This window comes from Xiphophorus couchianus, chromosome 22 (genome assembly GCF_001444195.1).
Source record: "Xiphophorus couchianus chromosome 22, X_couchianus-1.0, whole genome shotgun sequence".
Classification (NCBI taxonomy): Eukaryota; Metazoa; Chordata; class Actinopteri; order Cyprinodontiformes; family Poeciliidae; genus Xiphophorus; species Xiphophorus couchianus.
Window position 1 is genome coordinate 9,302,791 of NC_040249.1, and position 23,705 is coordinate 9,326,495.

The window sequence follows — 23,705 nt, forward strand, 5'->3', positions numbered from 1 at the left end:
TGCAGCTGTACAAATCCAATGTCTGCATGCACAACATTATTCAAATATGCTTATTTGACAAACACTCTATGCATACTATTTTAGTACAGCTTTTACTATTCAATTAATGTAGGTCATATTTATAAACTACCCATCAATTTGCACACAATAAATAGAAATATATATTCTGCGTGGAAGCTGAACATTGGTTCTGTCTCCTAGATGATGAACTTGTGAGCACAAAGCTGGAGCTGATTCTGAATATTGAGCACCAAAGGGATACAAGTTGCTTCAGGGCAACAGTTCTCAAACATTTAACAACAGAATAATTGTCCTACAGAAGGAATTTGGCTTCAGTTCAATGCAGACTGGCTTTAGTCTTCATACTACCACAAAAAAACTTTGAGGTTGTCTTTTCCACCAATATTCAACAATTTAACAGCCAAATATGTTAAGCTTTACTTCTGCTATGTAATGATACCACTCTTTGAGGGATACCTCTAAGCTTTACAGTAGCCATGTATTCTGACTGCCGTCTGAATACCTGACAGAATACAAAGAAATTGAAGACAGACTGACCTGACAAACCTGTGTGGTGAAACAGACCGTGGAGTTTCAAGATGGGGGCGGACATTTTTTTTTGCAGAATGCAAACATGTGCCCTGTAAGAACTGAAAAAGTAAAAGAAAATTCAACAAAAGACTGTCCTGATCCCATGAAATGCAATCTTTGTGGAAAATATAAAATCACACATTTAGGAAAAATCTTCATTCTTATGTAAACAGAGTTAGAACATGCTTACTGGAGTAATCTGAAGCAACACACAAATGGACAACATGGTGGACTTCATCATTTTGACAACTGTAGCAATGCCCTGAAAACAGTTCTTATTCATGACTGAAGGTGACACCTGGCAATAGCTAAGAATGGATAAAAAAAATAAAAAAACAAGAATAAAACACTTTCATTAAGCAGGACTAACATTAAAAGTTCGATAGTTTCCAATAAAAGTGCCTACACGAGTGTGCTTTTCTGTCCAATGACTTCACCTGGGGAACCGGAGCTCAATTTATCATTAATAGTATCCCTAGGTATTTATAAGTACTCTCAGGATTTCATGTTAAAAGACTTTTACTTTGGAAAGCATCTGAAACGGAACAGCTTCAAAGAAAAAAAAAATGTTGTCCTTTTTTTTTATTCGGAGGAACAAAATTCAGTAACACTTTTTTACGAAACTACACCTCCTTAAAAAATGTGGGTTAAATCATGATATTTAGTGCCAAGTCACCTTTCATTTGTATCCGCCTACTAATGCGCTATTGGCTCCGAAGTTTCTGACGCACCTACGCCGGTAGTAGTTAACAAAGTAAAGTAGTTCTGCGCCTTGCAGTGTGTTTGTCATCTCTGGTCAAACTGCTTCTGACCCATTCCTCAGGAACGCCATGGCTACTGAAAAATGTTTCGCTAAAGGTAAGGCACGTCCAGATAAGTCAACCTAGGGACCATTTCTTGCGTTCTGTCAGCTTGTTAAACTTTGTGCCGCTGAGCGTCCTCCCTTTGTTTTCTCCAAGAATTCGTTTAATTATCTTAACCAACTCTGAAGTGCTAACCTCATTGACATTCTCAGGCAGAAATTATGATGGGAATAAATCTGCAAAGTCATTGTGGTCTCTATCATATGACCGTTTCCCTCCAGCTTGTAAACAATCCATTACATAAGCATTTCTTGACCCGTTTGAGCTGCAGGGTTTTCTTTTTTCTCATTAGCGCGCGCGCCATAATTTCTTTGTATCAAAGGTTTTAATATGAAATGAATGTGTTGGTAAATGGCATTTTTAAGCGGACAAATGAATAAATTCTGGCTGTAGCTAGAGTAAAAGTTTATTTTAGCACTTTCTGAGATACCGACGCGATAGTGTGACAAAGCAGAAATCTGAAAGTGGGTGAATACTTTTTCAAAACACAAGTTATAGAGAATCATTTCAAAAGTTCTCTGACGATTATAAGTGTATTTGTGTAGTTTGTCACTATAATAGTACTTCTCATTTATGTCTTAGGTGTAATATGCTCTACAAGAAGCCAGATTGTTGATTCAGGTCTACTCACATCCCATTAAGATATTTATTCTAGTTTACCTCAACTTGACCTGATTTTCATCCTTTGTCTTTATTTATGTATTTTTACATTTATTATGAATTAGATTTTTCAGGTGAAATGTGAAAGATTAGAAAATGATTGAGAATTTAAAGAAAAACATGTATTTTTAAATATTACATAATCAGAAGAGGATACACATTTGTTGTTTATCTTGTTGCATTTTATCATAAATAAAGCAACCTTTTTGCATTTGACCTTAGGAAGCCCTGCACCTGGCCCTGTTCCCAAAGGTCAACTGCATCTCTACAGCATGAGATTTTGCCCTTTTGCTCAAAGGACCAGATTAGCGCTGAATTCCAAAGGGATCAAGTAAAAATACATTTTAAAAAACAATTTTTTTTTTAATCAGCTTTTTTTATTCATTAATGAACTTATTTTCTCACTGCCTGAATAACCCGATTTTGTTTTGTATGCAAGATATGACACCATCAACATCAATTTGAAAGAGAAACCCGAGTGGTTTCTTGAAAAGAACCCTCTCGGTCTTGTGCCTGCACTGGAGACATCTGCTGGTGAAGTTATATACGAGTCTTCCATCACCTGTGAGTATCTGGATGAAGCGTATCCTGAGAAAAAGCTTCTTCCATCCTCTCCTTTTGGAAAAGCCCAACAAAGAATGCTGCTGGAGCATTTTTCCAAGGTAAAGTCCATGCAAAATTTGCATTAAAACCTTTAGCTTTTGATTATGGCTGTATTTGTTAGTAACCAAAGAAATGCCGCTACTTTTTTTATTTAGGTAATACCTTACTTCTACAAGATCCCTTCAGCAAGAAGGACTGGAGAGGATGTCTCTACACAGGAAGTTGAGCTGAAAGAGAAATTTGCTAAATTGAATGAGGTGGGTCAAATACGTAATGGGCTAATTTTCTCCCCTTTTTTTATACCTTCAAGGTTAAATTAATTACTTTGGTCGGCAAATTAGTGTACTATACTTGACACAACACTGATGATGGTGATTGATTTTCAGCACTTGGAGAAGAAAAAGACAAAGTTCTTTGAAGGTGACACCATCACAATGATCGACTACATGATGTGGCCATTTTTTGAGAGGATTGAGGTCTTGGAGCTGAAGCAGTGAGTAACACTTATAAACCATGTAATAAATATGTAATTTTATTTATGGAAAGTATTCATTGAATAGGTTTTTTTATGTGCAAAAAACCAGACGCTAGAAGTTATCATTTATGGTAAAAAGCATAAAAAAATATAACGAACACAGAGGATTTTGTTTTGAAGTCATTTACTTATTGGTCAGTGCAGTAATGTTCAAGTACAGTATTTGGAAAAAAATAAATAAAAACATTGTCTGACTGGCTATTAACTGCGGTCATCAGTTTTTAGCAAATAAAACCTAAAACTGTGCTTGTGAAATGTTCTTCTCTGCATCATTTTATTTCCTTCGTCTTGGCAGCTGCCTGGACCACACTCCTGAGCTGAAGAAGTGGACTGAGCGCATGCTGGAGGATCCAGCTGTTAAAGCCACCATGTTCAACATGGACACCCACAAAGCCTTCTACAAGAGCGTTGCTGAGGGGAAACCCGACTATGACCTCGGCCTGTAACATAAACAGCTGTTCATCCGTCCATTTATATTCAGTACCACAAATCAGCAGCTTTGTTATCAAACTGTCCACTGAACGTTCTCTGTACTTGATATGTTGGCTGTATTTCTTGGGGATAATTGTCACAAAATAAATGAATTTGTATCCCTTTAACTGAATGAGCTTCTGATCAGCCATGTCAAAATGTTGCACTTTTTTAAAAATAAAAATTATGCAGTTTCAGTCTCTGGTTAAAATTAGTTTTTCTATGTTTACTAAAAATAAGTTGTCGATATCAGACACAAATAATACCTTAAAAAAAATTACTACGCTTTAAAAAGGAAAAGTATCAGCTGCCTTTGGATTGGGTAGGGTTAGGAGTAACAAAAGGTTCTTGTTAGCTTGTTAAACAGCTCACTCTGAAAATGTAATGGTCATCTTCATGACTAAAAAGAGATGCAATCACAAAACCACTTAGGAAAATTTTATGTAACTACAATTTTTATGTTAATACATACACTGATAAAGAAGCTAAGAGTGGCCTGCACCCCTTCTTTTGTTGAAAAGATCTTTCTCCAAAATACTGCATACATTTTCCAACATGTAACCTATCACAACTATACGACACTGTTAAGTGTTGCAGTTAAGCCTAAACTTAGTCATACCACATGACAAATTTGAATTTATAATTATTTCATTCCACCAATAAATTGATTTCTTACAAGAAATGAGACTGGTATCTCAATAGTTAAACGTGAAGAGAATAATATCAATTTTGATAACATTTTGTTTTATGAAATATGTACATCTTCTTAATAAAAATAGCTTAATTGGAATTACAACAATCAAATCCTAAAAGCTGACCAGCTTATTGCATGCTTCCACTGGTATTTGCGAGGATTTATCTTTAGAGATGGTCTTTGAGGTTGGAAGGTCTCCTTATTATTACTCTGGTCCTACACAGTCAGTCAGATTAAACATTGTCATGAAATGAAGAGATTCAATCTGAAATCTGCCAGAGGTATGAATAATTTTTTGACTTAAGTGCAGCAACTACTTTATAGGCAAATATTCTGTGCTTGCTCTCAGGCTCAGCCACCCTGGATGGTGAGCCATATCAGTGTGTCTCTGCTTACAAGCTCTCTTCCAGGCGGTGATGTTAATATCCATTGGATAAGTAAGGTGTATACTCTTCTATAAGAACAGGTGCATTTCTCAACATCTCTTGGAAGTGCCTAACGGTCGCTGCATAAAGCTCCCTCCTCAGCACCAATGACCTGAACAGATTGATGGGTTCTGCTTTGCGGAACCTCTCAGGAACCCGAATGTCCCGAGGCACTTTCCTGTTCCCAATTAGAGCGTGGTACAGTCTCTTCTCCTGCAAACTCCTCTGCAAGAAGCTGAACACGTCCTGAAGCCTACGCTCCAAACTGGCTGCTCCCCATGCAGAGGTCTTGGTGTTAAGTAGCAAGTGCACCATGGCGGTCTTGAAGTGGTAGCTAGTGAGTGCAGACTCTCCTGTCAGACTCAACTGCTTTCTGTGCAGGAAAGTAGCGACCTGAAGGCAGTGCAAGTGGCAAGAATTTTGCCACTTGCTAAATACTTCAGCAAATTTCTCTCGCAGACAGATAAGGAGAGAGGCCAGTATGGGTCTGGGAAACCGTTGTGGTCTGACGGAAAGTGCGAGACAAAATAAGCGTTCGTGTCTTCCAGCTGGACCACGGGGATGAGGTTCAGTACGATGACTTTTCCAGAACGGAATCGGATCTTCAGAGCACCGGCAGCATCCAGGCTCCGAAAAGTGACCTCAAAGTCGTATTTGTGGGAGATTCCGGCCCACGCTTTGGTGACAGCAATCTGAAACCACCGCATGACTTGATCTTTGGCTAAGAAATGTGTGCCATAGGAGCACAGGAGTTCATCGGGGCTGCGGTTCACTTTGACCACCTTGCTCTTGTTATGCAATAGACAAAGCATGTCCTCCCCAAGGTTGGCAGAACCACATAGGCAGGCTTCTTCATCCTCCCCAAACATGGTCACCTTTATGGTGCCACAACACTGCATGTCTGGTGGAATGTCACTAGAGGAGCTGCACCACAGATGGTACTGGAAAGAGTGAGGATCAGGAGGTGAGAAAGGCACTAAAAGGTCACACATCAGAGGCTGGCACACCTTCCAAGACTCAAACATGCTTCCTACGCCAATGAAATCACCAACTTCCATGTCCACCTCCCTGTCACACATGCTCCGGAGCGACTCTAGCAGGTCGTCGGCAAAACCCTCCACAAACTCCCTCACTTTCCAGATTTCATGGGATGAGGTATAGGTGCATTTATCGCAGAAGTTCCTCAGGGCATTCTTATCCATCGTCCTGGGTGGGGCGGATACGGTCTCAAATATTACATCTTCATCCTCAACTGGATGAATTGCATCTTCTGCGATATCTGCTCTGCACATCTCGATGGCAAGGAATACGACGAAAGACACGGCGCTCCAAAAGTACCAACTGAAACCTTGATCCGATGGGGTCTCCTCCAGCTCAGAGTCCAGCTGCGCAAGTTCTATCTCCAGCCTGGCATGTTCCATCTCCAGCATCTCTTCGTGCTCCCGCATCCGAGCCACCAGATCCTCATCTTGCTCCGGCAGCGTGGTGTTTTCAGGGGGGAAGAGTAACGGGTGATTCAGTATGGCAGCCGCCACCACCATGCAGACACGTGCTATGGTTCCCTGCATCTTGAATTAGCGGTTTAACACATCCGATCAGGCACCAAGCAGACATCGAGCCAGCTGTATTTCACATCCTAAAACAGAAACATAAATATTTCTTTTAGTAAAAGTTCACATGAATATAAGACAATACAAATCTATAAGAGTTACTATATTTCTAGGAAGCTCTCCACCCACTGCAGGAAGCACAGACTGTATGACTAAAAACAGACGCTGTGTGCTGAATGACGCACTCATCCACTATCACGCTCGGCTAGAGAGAGGTAGAAAGATTAAGCCTTTCAGAAAATGTCACCCCCTCGAAACTGCATTTACTCCCTTCTTGTAAACATCCACATTGATAGTTTATCTTTTCCATTTCTACTGTATAGAAAAGAGGATATTACATAAGCCCAAAAGCTTAATATAAGCCACCCCTAAGATATCATGTTACACAAGAGCATAATGTTCAAAATGCCCTTGTTACGCAAAAAAATTAACTTGCCGACAAAGTCCCTGCAGGTATCTTCTAGAAGGAATTGTCCAAACTCACATCCCCATAATGTCATAAAGTGATAGCATTTTATCTTGACACTTCCTTTGGTGCACAAGAAAAGGGAAGTGAAAGTATTATGAGTTCACTTGAACACCATGAGTTGTTTCTTGTCAGCCTGAGGCATTAAAATAGCAGCAGTAATGGCGTATGTGAAGCCATAGAAACCCATGAGGGTTTTCTACGACTTACTCACCAGAAATATTTCCAACACTTGCATCAAAACACGCAGTGAATCTGACAAGAGACCCCAAATGAAGCGCATATTAGATCAACTTTGTTAAGCCACTGTTACAAAAACGTACCACAAAAAATACGTTTAGCTGCTTATCTTTCATAAGGCATAAATTGTAAATGACTTATCGCAACAGAACAATGCGGGCTGCTTTGACCAACAAGTAAAGAAGCAGAATTTTAAAAAAAGAAAAAAAGCTGATTCTTTGGGCGGATGGGGGAGTTAGATTTTTAGAAACCTTCTCATGCATCCTTGGTTGTTTCTTCCTGGGACAGGAGAGTAGAACTAGAATTTAAAAAATTGGACATGTGCCTCCCATTAACTCTAAACAGACTTTCTTGTCCCTGCTGAAGAAAAGTACCCCAAATGTATGAGGCTGCCACCACCATGTTTCACCATGAGGATGGTGTGGTCTGTTTGCTAAATGATGCTCTCTTTGCCCAACTAATGAATTTAGGTAGATAACCATATCATTCATATTTGCAATTGTGTGCCATATGCTTTCTTTACTGAAGCATGCTCTGTGAAATATTAAAAGTTTGGGATTTTATACCCAGACTCTATGATAAGCCTCTTATGTGTTTGGTGTGTCTCTTCTCCAATTTGTTTTAGCAAGCCTCAGAACTTGACAGGTGAGCTGTATTTATACTGATATTAAAGAAAGGTGGGTTCTATTCACTAATTATGTGACTTAGGGGTAGCAGAGTAAAGGGGACTGAGTACAAATGCATGCCACAGAAAATACTGTGTTAAAAACAAGTGGCTAAATATACATATATAGGTTATTATATATCCTCACTTGACCAAGGTTAAATGTTTGCAAAGTGAGGCAGGCTCTGCATGATGTGACCAATAAAAACAAAAACGACAGGAATTATACTGCATATTTATTTATTTATATAGATATAGCTTTATTAAAGTTAATAAATTGTCTTGAATTATTAGATAATGTAATCAAGAAGCTATAATTACGCTTTAGAGTACGTTTGTGAAATATCACAAGAAATGAGTTTTTCCAGAAAGACGTAACGAAACGATGCAACGACATTGACGTAATTGTGGCAGTTGGCGGCTCCGCCTTTGTTGCCTTAGCAACTAAATAAAAAGCTAAATGTGGAGGGCAGACAAACATTTTTTTCCAGACCAAATGAGTCACCGAGAGCCTGAACGGCGAACAAATGACCCTTTGTGCCTCCAGAAACTGTAAATGGAGTTTTACTACAACAACAGAGGGCAACTCAAAGACTCCCGGGAAAAGGTCTTGCATAATTTGGACAGCATGTTTCAGCATCCCCACACTGACTTTCAGCCAAACTAATGGTTTTAGAGAAGCCAACATGTTTATCAAAAACGGAGTCGTCAAACCTACCTGCGCGCCCTTCTAAAGGAAGTCCATGTTGATAAAGTCCATCCGGTAAAAGCAGCAGCCTCCATGCGAACTTGGGGACAGTTTCTCTCACTGACTCAGCCTCCTCTTCTCAACATTTCCTGGCTGTGCGCTCCACCCATGTTAAAAAAAAGACCGCCCAGATCTCACAGCTGCGCCCCAAACTAGGGGTTTCTGAGCAATGACAAGATTACTTTCAATCCACAAATTATTCAGTAGGCCTAACGGCGCACAACTGCAACAGTACTTTAAAATCAGCCTCAGTGGCTACATTTTGCTTCATGTTTTCGCACTCATGTATTTTGTTGCAGCACCACGTTGCCCCAATATCCAAAAATATTGTCCTCTTTTTACTTGCTAAAATATGTGAACTTAGTGGTTGCAAATGTTCAAATCATGTAACCTTTGGTTAACCATGTGATCTACAGAAATGTAAACCAACACATACAGTATATACAAGGATTAGTGGTTGTTTTACTGAAAATGAAATGTCTCTATGAACCACAAGGTGGAGCTTCAGCACTGGATAAAATTAAATAAAAGGTCAGGAGGCAAGATACTTGTAAGGAGCACATCTCTACCCATGTGGTCAGGAGGAATGGTCCCACCATTCCTTTTCACTCTGTACATCTCAGACTTTCATCTCAGACTCCGGCTGTCATCTGGAGAAACGTTTGGATGACTATGCAGTTGCTGTACTGGAAACTGGCACAAAATCAAATCAAATTTTATTTGTATAACACATTTCAGCAACAAGGCATTTCAAAGTGCTAGCAGGGAGCTAGAGATTTTTTTGTGGCATAGTGTATCAATCATATAATATTTACTGTGGGGAAAAAAGTAAGTCATGTATAGCAATAGTCATATGCAAATCTATGCAAAAATCACACATTTAGGCCGAGATAACAAAGCTTCCAGTCTGAAACAAGTGCCTTCGCACTTTGCCAAGTGTCATGCATTGATTGTATGCCACTCCATGCTTTCCAAAGAGAAATTTGTAATTTAGTAGCATCACATTCGACTTTTATAGTACCAGCCTTCCCAGGGCTGTATGTAATATTCTGCCACAAAACACAACTCATCCTTTTATCTCTTGTTTTTTTCTCCCTTTTATTAATCAAAATATTACCATTGATGCTCGATGTCCACGTGAATTAGTTCCCCCCCCATTATTTAAGTGGATTTGAGATTTTCAACATCTTTAAGAGAAAATCTAAAAAAAAAACAACAATAATGTCCAGAAATTAAAGAGTAATAACATTACAAAGGAGGATCACATTTGTATTGAGTGAGATGCATCAGAGTACAGAAAGACTAAATAAAACTCACTCAACAATGTTAGATCATCATATGTTGAATCTTTTAAAAACAAGTTAAATAATACATGCTATAACTGCTAAGTATTTTTTGACCTCTTACGTATTGGAACTTGTTATTCATTCAGTGCATACAGAGTAAACCTGCTGGAAAATTACGAATTTAACGGAAAGTCAGCAGAAGGAACTTAAAAAAAAAACAAAAAACAGCAAAAATACAATAAAAGCACAATTTTCTCACCAGCTAGATCAGCATTTAGATTGTGATTGTCCATTTGCTAAATTTAAAAAGTTCATATAAAGATTTTATTTTTTTTTATAAGTTTTTTTTCTTCTTTTTTTTAAAAAAAGCACATTCTAATCTTGTAAGATCGTAAACATGTTTGATTGTGCAAAAATAATCCATGCTATTATTTTATTAACAGCATAAAAGTTTAAAAATATTTAGGCAGAACTAAGTTGTGCAGGAGAGTCGATCGGATACAGTTTCTCTTTGATTTTGTCCGCCTTGTTGTTTTTCCCCATTTTCCGCAGGGTCGCGATCAGCTCTACTGAGGCAGGCCTGCCCTTCAGCTCCACCCATTTATTCAGTAGTTCTTGGGTCCACATTTCACTGTCATTGGGGTGGCTGAGTTTTACATTCTCAATGGAATTTGCCATCTGACAGCCGAGTGCAATTTGTCTCATATCTTTCCAGCCGATTATTTCTGCAACTTCCACTATGTGCGGCTCCATCTCCACTGGGATGAAAAGACAGGGAAGATGTGACTCGGGGCAACCAAGGAAAACACACACGGCAGCTTTATTGATCATGCAGAGACATATTCTGTCTTACCTGGAAGAAGTGGGTCATTCTGTGAAGCACAGAGAGATTATTCGTTTTTTATTCAGCTTTCATCTACAGAATCATTTGGCTATTCCACAAAACTATCACATAATCACAGTAGTAGTGAGGACAACAAACCTGTCCCTCCTACATAAAGGGTCAGCTTGTTTAAGATTAAAGAAGAGACAGATTTTTAAAAACTTTGTCTTCTAGGTGAATCTAGAAAACACAACACAGAAGCCTAGTATCTTAAAATATAAAAGTGGCTAAGTTAATGAACTTACCACAGGGCCAGGGGAATTTGATGTGTCTCGTTTAAAAAACCCTTTAGAAATGGTTAAGAAAGAAAGGAAAACAGTTTGTTATTGTAACTAACTAATGGATTGAATTATTATTATTATATAAGCTAAACAATGGTGTTTACTGAAAACCAAATGAATATCTGGAATACATGTACTGAGTGTTGTGTATGCTTACCCAAAATGTTCTTCCAGAACACTACTACTCCAAGAGCAGCGACAAAAAACAAAACTGCAATCACAATGCCAGCGACTGCACCACCTGATAAACCTTAAAAGGAAAACACAACGCTTTTATCATAAGCTCTTCCACAACATTCCTGTTCATAAATGAAGCCAAAGTACACTTTATAAACCAATTTGAATGTGTTATTGTAAAATAAATTCAACAATAGCTCACCTGTACTTTCCTCGTTGCAAACCGTATCAGTGGTGGCTGTGCAGTGCTCTTTAATGGAAGAACATCTTAAAGTAAAGAGTAGACCAGGTCAGTTTTTTTTCCCTCTCAAAATAAGTTTAAGGACAAATGGAAGAAGTTCTGTTTAACAAGAATCCAAATACAAAGCTTTCAAAATTACGCTCTTACGATGTTCTTCAAATAATAAAACCATGTAAATTGCTTGCCTTTTCCAAATATCTTCAAAGCCATCAGAATATTTGAACTGCAGAGCCTGGACTTAATTTATGTGTACACTAGGCATGGGCTGGTTACTGAGGAGCAAGGGATACTAATGTTTCAATAAATAATAATAGTTAAAAAAAAATCCTAAACCCTTTCTGTGGATTAAAGTCCTTTTGATGATAATAACAAAATGCTGAAGGAAGTGACATTTCCTCTGGCTTTATAAAGCAGAAAGTGGTCAACCACATGATTCTGTGTTCTCCGGGTCACTGGTCATCAGAAGGGCGCTGCGCTTTTTGTACGTTAAAGGAAATGTTCTTACTTAGTTTTCTAAGTCTATAAGTCAAAACCAAAATAATTAAAACATTTTTATTAAGTTTATATTATTAATAAACAATATGGAATATTATTCTAGCAGCTGTAGGAATACTTTGCAAGTTTGCTGTTCCTTATCTTAGTTAAAGGCAATTACATTTTGTTATAATTTACTGATTTTGAGTCACTAACATCTGAAGCCGTGAATTTCTACATGGGGCTATCACACACGGCCTATATGCAATTCTTTGTGTGTTGATGATGAGTATATTTTTCCTGCTTTTGACATGTGCATTTTTAATTGTTTTACAAGTTTTTTGCAGTGATTAATACCAATTCACTGCAAGGTGCTGCTGGTTTTGGTTGTACATTTAAATTGAAATGCAACAAATTGGTAACTGTGCAGGATAGTAAAATATTTTAAGGTAGTAGACATGTTAAGTTTCACTTAGCCATTTATTTAATAACATATTTGTAGCTTTATCTGAAATGACTACGTAAAAAAAATTTACCGGTACATATTATTGTGTTGCATAATATAAAATATATTCCATACAAATGTCCAACTAAATGTTTACATGCATTTAACAATATGTTTAGAATTATTTACCATCACAATTTCAAGTTGAATGGTCATTTATTGGATTCCTGTAATTTTACTCGTAATTTAGAACGTTTAATAAACATACTAAATTACAAAAGCTAAATACAATGAGTCAAGAGTTCATTTTCTGAACTGTATTTAATCAGAAAAGTCTTAAGATTGCCCAACACATCCCTACAAGTGCCGTGTGATCTAACAAGAAACGTAATAAAAACAATGATCTATAAATGGTTGAGAATGAAGATCCGACAGAAGCAAGTTTACCTTGTACAGGGATGGCAGATTTTACAGGTTCCTTCTGCAGTATTGCAGTAGTGACCTTCCTTACATCTACACGTTCTGTCTTGGATAGTGGTGCAGGGTCTGTCTTCTTCTAAATTAGCTGAAAAAACAAAACAAAGCTGTAACTGATATGAGAACTTTTTACACATACCCCCCCCCCCGTGCTGAAAATAGACTCAATGCTCTGGTTCACTGCATTTTTTTTGGTTTACTCCAATCTTTACTGAAAATCAGCTCATTCTTCTTTCATATATCACTGAACATTAACTGTATAACAAATAATTCTGCAAGTACCATGTGCAAAAATATGAAAATCAAGGTACTCGAGCCAATTAATGCTTGTTGATATTACAAAGCTATCCTGGTTCCATTTCAAAAATACACTAGGAAACATAAATAGATCTGAGACTTTTTATAGGATACATATCTAATTAAAACTAGAGTGAGATCAAGTCCTTAAAATAGAAAATTATGCTCTTGATATTTAAAAAAAAATTACTTGTTCAGTCTCAGCCAGCCGTATTAATGCGGGTGGATAGAGCTGATACGTGTGTGATTTACTGGTGTGCTTGCAAAAAAATTATTACTTTTCCTTAAAGCAAAACAAACCACAGTAAAAAAAAAAAAAAAAAAACCCCAAAAACAACTTATTTGAATCTGACATCTTGGTGTGTGCCACCATGATACACCCTATGCAATCCTGCAAAGACTATCTGGTGCAGAAAAAAGATGATGACAGTGCAGACTTCATCAGTTAGTCTGCAGTGTTCAGTTAGTCAGATAGTCTGAGAAAATCAACAAGTAAAGCCCTCCTGCTAAGATTTTACCGTTTTCTGGACCGCAGGATGTGCAGATTTCACAGGAGTCCTTAGAATTGGGTTCACTGTTATAAGTCCCATCTTCACAAAATACACATTTTCCATAGTTTGCCGTTTCAGTGCAGTGCTCTTCCAGTCGCTGACCTGCAATTTAAACAAACATGAATCAGAGAGTAAAGAAACAAACCGTGATAAAGGGTAAGCGGTTGCACTGAATTTGATTGAAGAGTAAAGAGGGAAGGGGAGCAAAGAGGGATGTGAATACAAATACACGTCACACTTTTCAGGTTTTGATGTGTAAAACATTTATAAAACCCTTTGTAATTTTCCCTTTTCCTTCACATCATTTTTTGTTGTTTTTCATTTTTATGTCCATAGTGGCAGGTTTTGTACAGTTGTATACATTCCATGGACGGACGGACTGACGGGCTGCAAACAACCATCCTCCACTGATCAAGTGCTCTTGATCATCTGAACAAGGCAGCTGTTAATATCAATTCAATATTTGGAAGCGTGGCCAACACCGACTGAACGGCTTTATTCACTTCCGCTGATGCTATTGCTAAAGCAACGGGCCGACTACAATTCTAAAAGAGAGCAGAAAAATCAACGTCATTGTTTATAACTTCTCCTTTTGTTCATTGATTGGCCCAGTAAAAAAAAAAAATTCTACCGGAGACAATCCTAGTCAATGGGAGAAAGCCCACACTGTGCAGGAAGCAAGATTATTTTTAAGAGGAATTGCACAGGAAGGCAACGGCCAGCCTATGGGGCTCCTAATCCCACATCAGCATGAACAACATACAGCTTTTGAGCAGGGTAAATATTTGTTTGTTTTTGGCAGATGTTCCCCCAACGCTTTCCCACCCTGGGCAGAAAGCCATAATTTCCAGATTAAAAAAAAACGTATTTTCTTAGACTGAATATTTTCAGACAATAATTTTTTGTTTTTTTAAATAAAACTTACCAGCTGCACATTTACAGCAGTTTATGCCTCCGTGCTCGTAAGTGCCATCTTGACATCCCTGCCTTTTCACACGAAGCTTTTCTTGAGACGAGTGTCGGACATTTGGTTCGGTAGATACCGGAGAAACAACACTGAAAAGAAAGTAAAACCAATCATTCATTTCCTTTCTGTTCATTCCTTAAAACAAATAGTTCAAACAAACTGTGTATTATTGTAACGTAGCTTGATTGAATGCGCTCCTATTTACCAACAGGTTACTAGAAAAACCTAATTTAAAACTCGAGGCGAACTTGGCTGCCGCCCCTTTTTTGTTTTCTTCTTCTTCTCCACTGTGGATCGACGAACCACACCTTTTCTTAAACACAGATAAACAAAAGCAGCTCGTTTCTTTAAAATGTCCTTTTCTCGGTTCAATTCCTCTATGACAGAAGCCCGTTCTTTTCCCAATTTTAATCGCGATTACAACTTACTCAACCCCATACAGGCTTTAAATCAAGTTGTGGTCAAAACAACCTCCCAATGTCACCGAACACACGCCGCATGTAATTAAAGACATTTAATGAGTCCAGAAAATCACAGTTTGTGTGTCAAAAATGTCGCTTTACTTACTTTGGAAAAAAGAAAACACAAAATAAAAGAAGACCCTCGGAGAACTTGCGTGAGGACACCATTGTTTTTCTGCGCTTTCACGTAACTGAGCGTGATCTTCCGGGTTTCGTCATGTTTCCTCCTCCCCCTAACTTTCATTTTCTATTGGCAGCCCATGATTTTTTTAAAATTAAGCTTAGTTTTTTTAAAACGCTATTTTTGTCTTTGTCTCTTATAACAACATAGACATGTTCGGGCGAGCTTTATTGATTTTCCTTTTGTAAATATCAGGTTTTCCGGTTAAAAAAAATGGCTCGTTTTGCGATTGTGAGAGTTGTTCATATGATAATTAACAGTGAGTCGAGGTGTTTTTGGGAATTTCCCAAACAAACACACTCAGAACCAGGGTTTTCCCAAGAACTCAAGCTGAATGCCAGCATCCTCAAATTAAAAAGCCTGTTCAAGGCCTATAATTTTTTTTTTTTTTAAGAAAATGTATCAGATAAGGTTGTAACGTAATCTCTAGGGTGAGTTTAATCAAAGACAGGAAATGACACTCAGAAATTAATGTTTTCCAGGACAGGCAAATTAATTTGTGAAAACAAACTTTATTTTACATCCAATACATTCATTGTCTAATGATGCGCTGACCTTTTACCTTAAAACACAGAAATGTGTTTAAAATAGATCTTTTATGTAATATATTGTGTAATCAGATGATAAATAATCGCTTTGTTGTGTAACAAAGTAATCAAGTGCAGTTCCGACGTCTTCAAACGCTGCGCTCCATTTCCACCACTAGATGGTGCTGTTGCGCTTTGGTGTTATGGCTGCAGGAAAGGCGGTAGAATTTAAAAGCTCACATGGATTAAAACCAGATTATTTCTCTTGTGAAGCTTTGCAGCTTTGAACATGTTGAAATACTAACGGATTGGCAAAGAGCCAAAAGAGGTTGCATTGCTGTGAAGACACGACAGTTCAGAGTAACCATGGTTCGTTTATTTTTTTTTTGAATTAATGTTGTGTAAATGAATATTGAATTGGCATGTTGTAGTGATTTATGATATTATTGAAATGACATAGTGAACCTCATTAGGTGGGGAATTTATTTACTAAGCTGATTAGTTGAAGAAAAGTTTCCAGTTGGGAAATATTATTAAATTAAAGGAGAACTCATAGGATTTGCATGTTTTTGCATGTATATCAGTTCCACTGCCTTCACTGACCATAAAGCTATCTTGGAGAGAACAAAGGAACCCTCTCAAGTGTTATAAAACAATTATGATTAAGTTTTCTTTTTCTTTTTCCAATGGAAAAGCAACAAAGGTTGAAAATAGTAAAAAAAAATAAAAATTTAAGTTTCAAGATCCAGTTTCAAAAGAGCTTTTCTGTGCAATTACGCGCAAAAAACATTCTCATTTCCAGCACAGTCTGGGCTTTCTCCTCTTGACTCGGATTGTCTCTGGTAGATTTCTGACCAGGCCAATCAGCAAAAAGAAGGAAAAGTCGTGAATGATATATCGATTTTATCTGCGCATGTTTTGAATTGTAGTTTGCCTGTAGCTTTAGCAATGGCAGGAGAGGAAGTGAACGAAGCCGTTCAGTTTGTGTTGGCCACGCTTCCAAGTATTGAACTGATATTAACAGCCGCCTCGTTCGGATGGGCACTTCTCTCTTCACAGTGAAGGATGGTTGTTCACAGTGCAGGCAACTTCCGGTAGGCTTCTTACGGCGCATTACATACATTAGCGATTGGGAAAAATTTGAAACCTCAACACAGTGCACACCTCCAGGAAGCAATTGTTTCTCAACAGCAGAGAGTTCAGGCCCTCTGTATGAAGCAAATTGCAGTACAAAAGACTACAAGTCTCACTGGTGTCACAGCAGGTTTTGCAAGCTCTGCTCTCTGTTTGCTTGCAGAGTGTGTTTTATTTACAATGAGAACTATGGCATATTAACATACTAGTAAAACATCTACAGCCAAATAGCAAACATTTAGCATATAAGATCATAAAAAGTATAATTTATAGAAGAATAGCAGCTCAATAAGGTCACGTGAATATTCTTTCACTTTAACTGATAGTTACTCAGGCCACATATGTGTAAGACAAATAGTTTCATAATTTGTCTCACATGAATTGGTTACTCACATGACTGCATTTCTCTACAAAAAAGTTTGTATATATATAAATCTTCAGTTGGTAGTTGTAAAAGCAAGTGAATATTGTCGTATGGTTGATGGGAGGCATCCATGGCAGGTGGCTGCATTTCATACCTGAACAAGTCTGGTGCAAAATAGCAAAAGGCAAAAACAACCAGTAATGTAAACTTTTCCATCTCTGACTGGCTGTAAGCAGGAAAATTCATCTCCGTTTCATTAAAGCCTGCTGCTGATAATAGGATGCATCATCTTTAGCCACAGATGCCCTAGAGCTACTCTGACAAAAAGCGAGGGTACCAGGCACTGGTGCCACCAGCAGGCAAGGCGGGTGAAGTGTTTTGCCCAAGGACACAACGGCAGAGGCAGACAGAGGGGGAATCGAATCAGCTCACTGACTGAGGAACGACAGGAAAAATAGCTGTAAATTTTTTAAACATTCAAATATTGTGGCGACATCAGAGATTCCTGGTAGCAGCCTAAAGAGAATGCAAGTCATACGGCTGAGGAAGCGAACTCAACTGTGGCACTCTGCACGAATACCTTTCATTTTACTTGTGCAAAAAAAAAAAAAAGTGTTCTAGGATTGCTATTACAGCATGAGTAAGTATAGAATATGCAACTCACACTGAGATAATGAGTTCACTAGTCTGCTGTACTGTGACAAGGCCATGAAGAGGCAAAACCACGGCTTTAACCACAGACAATGTGCTCCACCTATAGGCTTGAGGTCAAACAGAGACGAAAGGCAGAGTAGTAGTTCCTCTGAGACGGGGAGGAGGGAAAAAAACTGAGGAAAAAAATGAATACAATTATTTTGTTATCAGGAAGAAGCTTCTGGAAGAGACTCGCGTTGCAAAGCAACCTTTGGGGTTTACGAAAAGATCCTCTCTTTGACAAAAAAAGAGAAAAAAGCAAAGGAACTCCTGCTGCTGTCTGCATGCTGAAGTTTATTAATGCTGTTTCCTTGAGAGATTTAATCAACCTCAGTCACACTGCCGTCTGTCTTTTTATGCTAAGTAGCTCACAACCACATTAGTTAAAGAAAACAAGCGTAATAAGTTTTTTTTTGTACACACAAAAACAAGCATAATAAGTTTTTTTGTACACATTGTTTCACATCAACAAACTGTCACAAGTTGCACTCACTGCAACATCTCCCCTCGTGCATTTGTCAATTTGGAATTTCATGTACGTTGTGAAAGAGTTCTTCCTGCACTCCTATTCACTTGAGGTTGAGCTTCTTTGAATTTGACTTAAGCTTTTCAAGCAAAAACTAAAGCTGCCGACCATAAAGGCAGTTATTGCAATCACTGGATGCTATTATAGAAAGCTACCTTTGTTGGAGGAAATGCTATGGAGAGAAATGTATACATTTATGTCATTTTGAAATGTCTTGTGTGCCTTGTAAGCTGTACCCAATGTGCAAGAAAGTAGGACTGGAAGAATAGACCTGACACTTCTTCTCATAGAGAACAGGAAGAGAGTCATGCTGCTCTTCAACTACAGGAAATAACCTTGCTGTCGATGACGCAGGTCTCATGGGAAAGCTCTGCAAGTTCACTAGATCCGAGGCATGCTGCTCACTCTGTAAGCGTACCAGTAGTGGCGTTGTGCAACATGTTGCATAGAGTCTCACGTATCTCTGTGTGGCATACTGTACATTAGATTTATGGAGAGTGCTTTGCTCAGCATCCTCGAACACGACTGCTGTATCTCCCTGTCTTACCATCCCTCGTCACGGGCTTACACACTTGCACATAAACAAGATGAAAAGACGTAAATCTGTAAAAGCTGCCACTTGATGATAAGTCTTTGCAGGGAGATTTCCCCCAGCAACACGTCCAGCGGTCTGCCTAATTAGAGCCCAGAGCATATGTGGGCAGCGGAGCCTGCGTCTGCACATTGAAAGAGCGGCAGGGGGGGATTTGGCCACAAGCATTCACTCGCTAGGCTGTCTGGTGGGAAGACAATGGTGAAGAGTGTAGATTGGGGTGTCTTGTTTCCAGAGGAAAAAGAAGAATAATGCCAGCTAAAAACCCCTCAGAGCTGGATTTATCAGGACTGTTGTTGGAAGCATCCAGTTTGGGCCCAATCAGAATAGAACAGAACAGAACAGCAGCATGAGGAGACTGAGCTGAGCCCGCAGGCAAGGCCGAACCGATGCAAACCCTGCATGTCCTATATTCTACCTGTCCTCTGTGCCCTCAAGCAATGCTGATCCAACTCATTTTATCCTTTGTATTAAACAGAATATGAAAGGACGTTCGCAGATTCCCCTAGAAACAACCGCTCTCTTGTTTCCATGGCCAGCTGCCATTTCTGTAAACTTTAAAATGTGGAAAAAATGTGGAATGTAATCAACAAAGTTATCAGTGCTTTGAAATATAAAAAAAAAAACCTTCTGCAGCATTATTATCAGTTATCTCAGATTTCTTGTAAGGTTAAAAATGAAAAAGGAATTGAATTAGAAAGGTTACAGCCATGACAGTAAGAAAACTTGGTTTAGAGAAACTTGCTTTCTGCACTCTAACATAGCATGATAACTGGAGATATTTTGACCATCTGCCATGTTTTCAGCAAACAATTCCCTTGAAAAACATTGTTGGTGCTAAAATGTATTTATTTGTTTTGCCAAATCTGATACCTTTTTTATTTCTGTAGCACTGAGCCAAATAAATTGAAAGGAAATGGTCTTTTTACTGCACATTGTGGGCAACAAAGTACATGAAGATAAATTTTCTCTGCAAAGTTGCCCATTATGTTTAGACAAAGCACAGACTAATCCACTGTATGATTCACAAGTGAGAATTTAGTGGTTTACTAAATGAAAGAGATTCCTTTGAACACGGTTAGGCAACGGGCTGATAATTAGTGGAATTCAGGGAATGTAAAAGAAAAGAAGAGAAAAAGGAATAAAAATGCGTCTATTTCTTTATGAGCCATCATTCGTAGAAATGATGGATATTTTCTAAAGAAAAGGAACTTATTTACAATTCTACTATCAGAAAAGAGCTGCAGATTTTACTTCCTGCCATTACACCTCATCCACCAGAGGCAGATCTCGATGTGGGCTCATTGCTCAGGGCACTATTCTGTCAGGGAGTGACACGAGAATTCAGAACACACGCAAATAAAGACGTCCGTCAGCTGTACCCTACATGGGTTTTACACTACTTATTTGTAAGTTCAATTAAAGGGCAGCATACTTTTATGGTACATGCAATGTAAAACAAATATGACTGCACACAGTACTGGCTAGTGACCCTGAATCAGTATCTGATTCTAAACTTCTGATATGATGTTATACTACAAGATTACTTCGCAGACTTGCAGAGAACAATAAAGCATTTTAACTACTTAGAATAGTCAAACCTGGACTGGATTATTCTAGACTGACCTTGATTTCCTGTAAATCAGAGGGTTGATTCATGACACTTTTACTGTCTGCAGTGGCAGTTCTTGCATGAATGGTGCGCTGTGCGAGTCCTTCCTATTCCCTACTTTTTATTACAATAAAGAATATGTTATGAGAGCAGAGTAAATCAACCCAAACTTTAACTGTGTAGAAACTGTGGTTTTCCTGCTTAATAGAGGCCATAATGTTTGAAAAAAACATCAAAAATATTCTTTTTTATGCATTCAAAAATGGAATAAGGTGCATTACATTTAACCTGTGTTTCAAAGAACATCTGTGTAGTGTAGAATTATCCAATTACATTTTTAGCGATTTTAAATATTATAGATTTTGTTCTACATGGGATCAAATTCAGTCAAGAATTCATTTATAGCACAGCAAATCATAACATAGCATAGAAAAGAATAGGATAGTGCAGAAAACAATTGCATAGTATAGTACAGAATAGCATAGCACAACACAGTATATAGTGTAGTATAGTATAGCATGGTATATTATACACCGTATAGTGTGGTGTAGCATAGTGTTGCATAGAATAGTGAATTATAGTATACTGCAGTTCAGTATAGTATAGTGAAGTATAACATACTGAAGTATAGCACAGTATAGTGCAGTGTAGTACAATGCAGTATAGCTTACTTTGATATATTATGGTTAAAGTGTAATATTGTATAGTGCAGTGTAGCATAGAATAGTGAAGTATCATAGCATAGTGTAGCATAGTATAGTGGTCACAGTACAGTATAGTATAGCACAGCATAGTATAGCGTAGTGTAATATAGTATAGTATAGCATGGTATACTATAGTATAGTATATTATAATATAGTATGCTATAGCATAGTGTAGTATGGTACAGTATTGCACAGTGCTGTGTAGTATAGCATGGTATAGTATAGAATAGTATCGTATTGTGTAGTATGGTATGGTGCAGCATAGCATAGCATATTATGGTGTAGTATAGCATAGCATACTAGTAAAGAAAAGATTATAGAAATGTCCACAATCATACCAACATACTGGCCACACAATTCATTTCACTCTTACTTACATTAAATAATCCACTTTCTGAGACCACAGTGATGCTTAACATAAACATTTTTTTATTCACCCACACAGGAAATAGTGTATGTGTAAAGACACACACATGCACACACACACACACACATAGTAAGTCTTTCTATCCTCACAAGGACTTTGCATTGACTTCCACCTAATATTCATTCATTTCTGTAGTCTAACCCTTACACTACACCTAACCTTAATCCTAAAACTAAACCATTAACCCATTACCCAGAAGCAGCACTTCTTCTTATGTGGCTCAGGCTTTGTTGGGTCCCATAAGGAGCCAACAAAGTATTTGCTAGAAAAATGGTCCCTACAAGGGGCTAAATGCTAAAACACGCACACACACACGCAGAAACTACCCACACGGCTTGAACAAAGCTATCACCTCCCTCCCACAAGCCTGGAAAATATTAACCTTTTCATCTCTGTTCACTTTTCTGTCTAACTTCATGCCCCATGCTCACATGCCCTCACCCTGCACACTGAGCCGGTGTGTTAGCACAATGGTCTGTGCACGCAAACCAGAGAAAGACACAGAGACACATCCAGGCAGCTGCAGATATCTCAGAGGAACTTCAGAGAATTCAGGGAGTGGGGAGTCATTTTGTTAAAGAGAGCCAAACTGCAGGAAATGAGAGTCATTGGCCCTCCCTTGTGACTGGATTAACAATCTGTGCCTGAAATCAGATGGAGGAAGAAAGAAAGAAAACAGAGAAAGTTTGCTGGAGAAGGAAATGTTTGAGTTGTCTATAAATAGAATAGGTCTGTTTGAAATGATACTGAAAGGCGCACAGTCATTTATTATTCAGCTCATATTGCTCCATGTTTATCACATAGAAAAGAAGAGACTTGACAGGCCCGCTTTTTAATCCAAATTCCTATTCTGACATCAGCAGACTAAAAACTAAAGATAGGATTCGGTGTGTGTGGTGTCATGCCCCTTTGTTTCTGCAACCTTTAAACTCAACTGCTTTATGTGCAAAGAAATCAACCCTTATACATAATGCCAATCAGCTTTTTATTGCCTTGTGCACTTACAGATAATCTGTAAGTGTTTGACTCCAGTCGGACAAAAGCAACGCACGACCGCCGTTCAATTTTTGTGTGTGTGTGTGTGTGTGTGTGTGTGTGTGTGTGTGTGTGTGTGTGTGTGTGAAGCTTTTGGACTTTCCTCGCCGCCTGCAGAGGCCGAATTTAAAGAGAAAAGCTTTAAAGAAAACAAACAGTATATGGAGAGCAACGAGTGAAGACGAAGCCCCCCTTTTCTTTCTTGCATTGACAAGATGCATGGGGCCTCATTCATAATTCAGACGCATCGCAGTGATATGAGAGAGGGGGACGCATCTGTCTGCATTACGCCAGTGTTGCCTCCGCGTTGCATCACCCTCCCGGGAGGTTCAGATTTTTATTTATTTTTTTTTTGAGAGAGAGAGTTTAATACACTCCCTATCAGTTGCGCCCTGGCTGTGGTCTAATTTCAGCCTCAGATAAGAGCCTTTATTTGTCACCCAGCTCCTTCGGCCAGTCACGTAGCCCAGGAGTGCCTCTGTGGCCTGACATCCTGAAAGGAGCGCTGAGTGGCCGGGCTGCCGGTTCGTCTTCACACTACGCTGCTGGAAAGAGTTCAGTATCTCAAATAAGAACATTAGGAACCCTTGGTGCTAACTCAACCCCCTCCTCTCAACACACATATATAGCTGTCTCTCCACACAAAGAGAGGCGCATGTGCCTTATTATACACACACACACACAGCTGGTAGCTGGTCTGTTTGACCCAGTTTATTTCTGTAGGCTGCTCCAATGGAAGGAGCAGGCATGGTTTCTGGATCTGATTTGCATTTATGCCCTGTCACTAGCAGATGGCACCA

General features: G+C 38.6%; 3 protein-coding genes across 3 annotated transcripts; 1 reads left to right on the forward strand and 2 right to left on the reverse strand.

Annotated features, from left to right (window-relative positions):
* The first annotated feature begins 1,299 nt into the window (after nucleotides 1–1,299).
* On the forward strand, nucleotides 1,300–3,920 carry LOC114137824 (glutathione S-transferase omega-1-like). The gene is made up of 6 exons (XM_028006658.1): nucleotides 1,300–1,449; nucleotides 2,337–2,445; nucleotides 2,554–2,776; nucleotides 2,873–2,974; nucleotides 3,104–3,210; nucleotides 3,548–3,920. The coding sequence occupies exons 1-6, from the start codon at nucleotides 1,422–1,424 to the stop codon at nucleotides 3,696–3,698; spliced, it is 720 nt and encodes a 239-aa protein (XP_027862459.1). The 5' UTR covers nucleotides 1,300–1,421; the 3' UTR covers nucleotides 3,699–3,920.
* LOC114137822 (inositol 1,4,5-trisphosphate receptor-interacting protein) lies at nucleotides 3,784–8,784 on the reverse strand. Its single transcript, XM_028006656.1, is given in 3 exon segments — nucleotides 3,784–5,264; nucleotides 5,267–6,478; nucleotides 8,541–8,784. Coding segments are annotated over 2 exon segments (1,572 nt in total). The 5' UTR covers nucleotides 6,411–6,478; nucleotides 8,541–8,784; the 3' UTR covers nucleotides 3,784–4,836.
* Nucleotides 8,785–9,642: 858 nt separating this feature from the next.
* fas (Fas cell surface death receptor) lies at nucleotides 9,643–15,354 on the reverse strand. Its single transcript, XM_028006657.1, has 9 exons — nucleotides 15,217–15,354; nucleotides 14,608–14,738; nucleotides 13,650–13,784; nucleotides 12,805–12,922; nucleotides 11,400–11,464; nucleotides 11,178–11,270; nucleotides 10,985–11,025; nucleotides 10,710–10,728; nucleotides 9,643–10,614 (listed from the first exon to the last, which is right to left on the reverse strand). Exons 1-9 carry the CDS (start codon nucleotides 15,276–15,278, stop codon nucleotides 10,319–10,321), a joined length of 960 nt encoding a protein of 319 aa, XP_027862458.1. The 5' UTR covers nucleotides 15,279–15,354; the 3' UTR covers nucleotides 9,643–10,318.
* Between the last annotated feature and the right edge of the window lie 8,351 nt (nucleotides 15,355–23,705).

Excerpts from the sequence above, each read along its gene's own strand:
- fas (XM_028006657.1), bottom strand. The coding sequence starts at position 15,278 with ATGGTGTCCTCACGCAAGTTCTCCGAGGGTCTTCTTTTATTTTGTGTT. Across the intron at positions 13,785-14,607 it reads CTGCTGTAAATGTGCAGCTG|GTCAGCGACTGGAAGAGCAC; the intron begins GTAAGTTTTATT and ends TTTAAATTGCAG. Across the intron at positions 11,271-11,399 it reads TTGCAACGAGGAAAGTACAG|GTTTATCAGGTGGTGCAGTC; the intron begins GTGAGCTATTGT and ends TTTCCTTTTAAG.
- LOC114137824 (XM_028006658.1), top strand. The coding sequence starts at position 1,422 with ATGGCTACTGAAAAATGTTTCGCTAAAG. Across the intron at positions 1,450-2,336 it reads TGAAAAATGTTTCGCTAAAG|GAAGCCCTGCACCTGGCCCT; the intron begins GTAAGGCACGTC and ends ATTTGACCTTAG. Across the intron at positions 2,777-2,872 it reads TGCTGGAGCATTTTTCCAAG|GTAATACCTTACTTCTACAA; the intron begins GTAAAGTCCATG and ends TTTTTTATTTAG.